The sequence below is a fragment of the Sycon ciliatum genome, chromosome 3, assembly GCF_964019385.1.
Source record: "Sycon ciliatum chromosome 3, ocSycCili1.1, whole genome shotgun sequence".
Lineage (NCBI taxonomy): Eukaryota > Metazoa > Porifera > Calcarea > Leucosolenida > Sycettidae > Sycon > Sycon ciliatum.
This window is the reverse complement of record NC_088645.1, coordinates 16,796,075-16,802,355: the sequence shown is the minus strand read 5'-3', so window position 1 is coordinate 16,802,355 and position 6,281 is coordinate 16,796,075. Positions and strand designations below refer to the sequence as shown.

Sequence of the window (6,281 nt, the reverse complement as noted above, 5' to 3'; positions counted from 1 at the left end):
CCACCGCTGCCACCAATTTTGTAGCGGGCCTGGAGGCAAAACAACCTAACAACTCGAAACTAACTTTATTAACAATTCTCTCTCTCTCTCTAGAACGGCAAAACTACCTCTAGCAGTAAAACTCTGAACTCATCGTGAAAGATAAAATAAACGCAATTTATGGAAAACAATCACAAACACCAATTTACTGTCATGCGACCGTTGTATGGTAGAACGAACGTCATATTGAACAGTACGCTGAGCGTGTACGCAAATGCTGAGCTTGTAGCGAACGTCGTATTGAGCAGTGCGCTGAGCGTATACGCAAATGCTGAGCTTGTAGCGTGACCAACGCTACATTGCCACTCTTGGTCCGAGGAAGCTGAGACACTCCCTTCCTCCTTTATTCCCAATCGAACTCGCGCACTTCCACCGAAACTGGGTGACTGCGCGACTCTGCGCCCTACTAAAATGGGGAATTGTATGCAAAAGTCACTAAAACAGTAAAAGCGCCGTTTCGTTCTTATAAAAGCACGGATGACCACGATTGGTCCATTTGTTGTAGTCTTTTGGACGTTAAGGCGAATCGTTCTGGTCCGAAAAGGCTGCAATGCAGCGTTCGGCCCTTATTCCCAATCGAACACGGGTCAGTAAGCGGTGATGTGCTCATGCGTACACCAGTCACCTGGTCACCGTGCCTGCAGGCTACAACTTTTACAGCGTTCCTGTCACTCGAGTTGAACCTTTGAACCTTGGTGTGAAAGTTGTAGCCTGCATGTCACAGAGTACATCTGACATATTTAGTGTCCACCGTCCTGAATTTTCCAAGATACTGCAGTCACCGACAGAACTACGAGTATAATTAAATTACCCTTTAAAATCGTTTATGGAATCCATAATTATAATACGATTTCTGGAAGATTAGATTGATAAATATATAGCAAACTATTACACACACTAGAAAGAAGAAATCAAAGCGTGCTGTAACTCCGAACTTCATGGTTTTACCCATCATCAGACAGCAACTTGACTACAATTCCCCGAAGAGGTGATTGATATAGGCTGCGGCAAGCTTAGATCATAGCGCGAGTGAATGATACGGGCTAATAGTGTGATATGTACATGGCTATGTTAGCAAAATATTATTCAGCGTACGTCTCAGTAATGCATAGCTAACCAGATTACCCGCGTGTTTTACACTGCTAACTGTCTACCAATGCCGGTGATCTGTATCCTATGTACAGGACTGTACAATTCCAAGTTCAGCCACAGTATACTCTCAGCCCTCAGATTACAGATCAACGTAAAATCCATAGCCAATTATCAATGCCAAAACATTCTAGTATAATAGTGTGTGACTGCATAACTACCAGGTGCATGTCAATGAAAGAAATTGCAGAGTTTCAAGAATGGTCCTCACTATAATTGAGAGTGACAGTACAGGCATCACCATGTTCTGATGTGATCACTTCAGCATGTTATGCACCCAGTGATGTAATCACATCAGTATGGTATGTACCCAGTGACGTAATCTCCTCAGTATGTTATCCACACAGTGACGTAATCACCTCAGTATGTTATCCACACAGTGACGTAATCACCTCAGAATGTTATCCACACAGTGACGTAATCACCTCAGTATGTTATCCATACAGTGACGTAATCACCTCAGGATGCGCTAGATACCGGGCAGAAGTAGTGGTGACTCGTCAGCATGCTCCTGGCTCTCCTGTGATGCCGGAGAGTCTGAGTGCTGTGGCTGTGGCTGTGTCTGTGTTAGCTTCTCACACAGTAGCTGCAATAGTCTGTTCTGCTGCTGGACAGTGTTTTCAAGCTGATCCATTCTGAGCACAAGAGACATGAATCAATTGGACAAACCATCTTAGCCCTTTCCGTGCTAATGACGTCTATAGACGTCATGCGCGCTGTACGCCAAACGACTAATGACGTCTATAGACGTCATGAGATTTGCGCAGTACATCGCAGTGCATAGATCAGTGTACAAACTTTTGTAACTCCGTCGAAAATATGTCTATCGCGACAATTGATGCACCGTTAACGTTGGAAAGCTATTGAACTCAGCTGTTCAGCGATACAAAGCTCTTTGCCATAGGAGAAAGATTGACGGAGCGGCGACGAAGTGAACACGAAATTCACGGCACTGAGCGATCGTGATTTTTTGTTCATGCGTTCGCAGTTTTCTGTTGCGTGTCAGGGAATTTTCTTTGCCACGGCGCATGCGTAATGGACACCAGCGGAAGCGCGGGGATCTCAGCTTTGCAGCGCAGTTTGAATACTCGGCTGACCTGGAGCAAGAATCTGAAAAAGAATGTGAGATCGAATTCCTGTGCCTTCCGAAGCATCGTGATGTAGCTTCAAGAGGACGTAGAAGTTGCACCGCTTTGCATATTGAGTTGAGAGCTACCAGGATGGATTTACTTGGTCCTGATCTTTCCAACAAGCCCAGGATGATGAAAATCCATCAAGGTATACTGAATTGATAGAAAAATTCGTTCGGACATGGGCGCGAAAACGACACCAGGAGAGTCAGTGCACTGGAAAGGCAGTTTGCTGGAGTAAAAGAGGCCAGCATGGAAAGGGTTTTAAAGGACACAAAATCGACGGAAATTATTCAAACAAACCAATATCCAAAGGATTGGGAGAACTTCGAATTCAAAGGATCAGTCAGGGAAGTGAACTGCCTGAAAAGAGAAAAATGCCAACCCCAACCGGACTCAAACCTGGGACTTTGCTTGTCATGAGCAATTGCTCTAAACACCTGAGCTATGAGACCAGGCCAAACCTAGAAGATGCTGACAAGTTTCGCACTCGAAAGGCAGCTCACAGCACATGCCACACATATGCTTTTTTTGCTTTTTTTCTTATACTATGTGCACATCCCTACAAAATAATGGGGGTAATGAAAGAGACAAAGACAAAAATACAAAGACAACAAAGGACTAGTAGGTGCTGCAAGAGCTGTGCTTGTCAGGCGCAGTGCACCTCACCAGCACAGCTCTTGCAGCACCTACTACTCCTGCTGATGGCACCTGGGCCTCTCACGGCATAGAGAGCATGCATATGCAGACAGTGCAGACAGTGCGGCATAGCTGCCCTTTTGCTGCAAGTACGTCGTACGTGGTGAGCGCTGGACATTCACACATGAACCCTTATGTAGCATGCATGTACAGCGAGTGTACTACATTATAGGATACTTGATAACAGCAAAACGAGTAGGGATTATAGAGGTGACGACTCTACTACTAACGATAAAGTTGAGAGTAATCTGTATGAGTATTATGCTCCCTAGCGTCAGCAATGTCGTCAGGTTGAGCACTCTTACCTTAGCGCGAACCCTTGCCGCTCGCCTTGTGCAACGCTCACTGCTCTTGGAGCATTTCGAGCACTCTTGGCGGGGTTTGCAGCTCTTTATAAAAATGCTTTGCTTTACGGAAACGTATTTCATTGCGAAGAGCTGCGCTTCGGTCCTCTGAGCTGTGCTGATGAGCTCTAACAGAGCGAAACAGTTGCTGTCCACAGACTTGAGTATTATGCTCCCTAGCGTCAGCAATGTCGTCAGGTTGAGCACTCTTACCTTAGCGCGAACCCGTGCCGCTCGCCTTGTGCAACGCTCACTGCTCTCGGAGCATTTCGAGCACTCTTGGCGGGGTTTGCAGCTCTTTATAAAAATGCTTTGCTTTACGGAAACGTATTTCATTGCGAAGAGCTGCGCTTCGGTCCTCTGAGCTGTGCTGATGAGCTCTAACAGAGCGAAACAGTTGCTGTCCACAGACTTGAGTAATCTGTATAATCGTTATATTATAGTATGTGCTCTTGGCATCAATGTAGACAACAGCTTACCTCTTAGACTGCTCATGTGCGTGACTTGCACTAGTGAGCGAGGCGCTCACTTGCTGCTCAGAACTCTCCCTTTCATCTTCTTTATCATCTTCTGCAGGGCTCATGTTGATCAGAACGCTCATGTAGCTGACAAGCTGTTAGACAAAATTGCACATACGCGTGTACACACGCATAGAACATGCATACATGCACACACGCATATGCACACATGAGCCCGAACATGCATATACACAAACACACACACACATACACACACACACACACACACACACACATACACACACACACACACACAGATACTCGGAGACGTGCATGGATACATAATAATGGGATTAGTGTCTGTCTACCAAAAATGTTTCGTCTTTAGTGGGCTCATCAGTACAGCACAGAGAAAATGGACCGAACTCGATAGTAATGAAAGAAATATTTTCCAATGCCAGATCTAAACCAGGCCTGAATGTACCTTGCCAGAGTGCTCAACACAAAAAAAAACATAAGTAGAGTGGATCAGTCTCTATGTAGCTGAGTAGTTGTCTGTGTAGCATTTCTCTGGCAAAATATTGATTTTAACAATTTGCAAAGAACACAAAGAAAGCAGGAGAGAGAGAGAGAGAGAGAGAGAGAGAGAGAGAGAGAGAGAGACAGACAAACAGACAGACAGGCGGACAGACAGACAAGGGGAGAGTAAGGGAGAGAGAAATGAAGACAAGTCGAAAAGGAGAACACAGGAGGTGAATAGAACAAAGCACAACAAACTGAAATACATGACTTGCATACCAGCTGTGGCTTTGTCTTCTCTTCATCCGGATAGACGACTAGCGTTCTCTTGTACACACGTTTTCTGTACCACAGTGGTACTCTGCACTCTATTGTACTGATCATATGAACCTGATTCACACCGCGGGCGCACACACAGTGATATACACAGCACGTGCATAAGCGCATACACACACATACATACAGACACACACACACATTCACACCCACCCACACATACACACACATACATGCACGCACACGCGCACAGACACACACATACACACATACACACATATACACATATACACACACACGCGCACACACAAAGTACACAAGTGTAAAGACATGTGTCACACACCCGTCCACCCAATGTGGATCCTAGACTCTAGTGCCACCATCTATACGTTTCCCGGTGTCTTCTTTTATCCAACCTGTATTTCAGGATTTTCTGTCCACATGTCCAACAGACCTGGTCAGCTTCATATGTATCTATTGTCATCTATTGTCCATATTACCTGTGCGAGCAGCTTTTGACGGTCACAAGACATCGCCAAACATAAATGTCACGCTTTACGCGCAGCCCCCCCCCCCCCCCCCCCCCGCGCTGAGTCTTACATACCCCACGCGGTGGACAACACACCTCCTCGTCTGCCCCTTACGGGGCCAAATAGCCAGTCATGGCAGTGCAAGGAGGAAGAAGTAAAGGAGTGTTCATATTTTCTCTACCTCTCACCTGCATTGCGAGGCGCTTGAAGTGGGCACTTTTCTTGATCTGCTCAATGTCATCCACAGCCAGCCCAATGAGCAGATTCATCAGCACCACGGCTACCAGTAAGATGTAGATGATGTAAGCAGCATAGGAGATACCCTGGTACGATATCTTTTCCCTGTCCGTAATGAAGATCTGAACAAACTCCACTTCGCCCAGCATCATCACGCCCATCTGGAGTATACTGGTGCCCACTGTAGTGAAGTTGTCCTGAAACAAACACAAAACACATGCGCACACACACACACACACACGTACACACACACACACACACACACACACACACACACACACACACACGGACAAACCATGTACACGCATACACACACACACACACACATACAGAAATGTGTGATGCTCACACGCATATACACAGAGCACCACACACAGAAAGCATGTTCACGTCCAACCATATCAAAGCAAGATAATTATACAACATGAAGGTGGTATTGAGTTGGTGCCCCCACCTACCCCCCCCCCGCACACAGTTGCACCATGACCTCAGCCTCTTCCTCCCCCCCCCCCCCTCCCTCTCCCCCAGGACTTATATTCAAACATTGGAGCACCAATCATACCTAGAGTTGCAGGTGGGTGGCATGTGGCATGTCTATGTTATGACATGAGCAGTCACAGAGGCTGTGCGCCTTAACCAGCAATAGTGCTCAAATGCCCGGAATGGGCAGAGCGTAGTACGCAGAGGTACACAAAAGGAAGTAAAACAGCCCTATTTACTTCCCTTGTGTACCTCTTGTGTAACAGGAGCAGTCAAATAATGACAACACTGCTCATACCCGCATACAAATTACTTACATGTCCTGAGAACAGAATGTAGAAACAGAGCGCGAAGGCTATCAGAACTATGGAGTATACCAAGAACACCTGCAATACAACATGACATGACGGTAACAGCAGC

At 46.2% G+C, this 6,281-nt stretch overlaps 1 protein-coding gene across 1 annotated transcript in view; it reads right to left on the bottom strand.

The window, feature by feature from the left end:
* Nucleotides 1-830: 830 nt before the first annotated feature.
* LOC135812885 (transient receptor potential cation channel subfamily A member 1-like) overlaps nt 831-6,281 on the bottom strand; it is a 39,995-nt gene continuing 34,544 nt past the window's right edge. The window contains exons 27-31 of the mRNA XM_065326104.1: nt 6,179-6,247; nt 5,333-5,578; nt 4,618-4,728; nt 3,841-3,974; nt 831-1,823 (exon numbers count right to left, since the gene is read on the bottom strand). Coding sequence (XP_065182176.1) covers nt 1,658-1,823; nt 3,841-3,974; nt 4,618-4,728; nt 5,333-5,578; nt 6,179-6,247 — 726 coding nt within the window. The 3' untranslated portion in view covers nt 831-1,657. The remainder of the gene's footprint in view (nt 1,824-3,840; nt 3,975-4,617; nt 4,729-5,332; nt 5,579-6,178; nt 6,248-6,281) is intronic.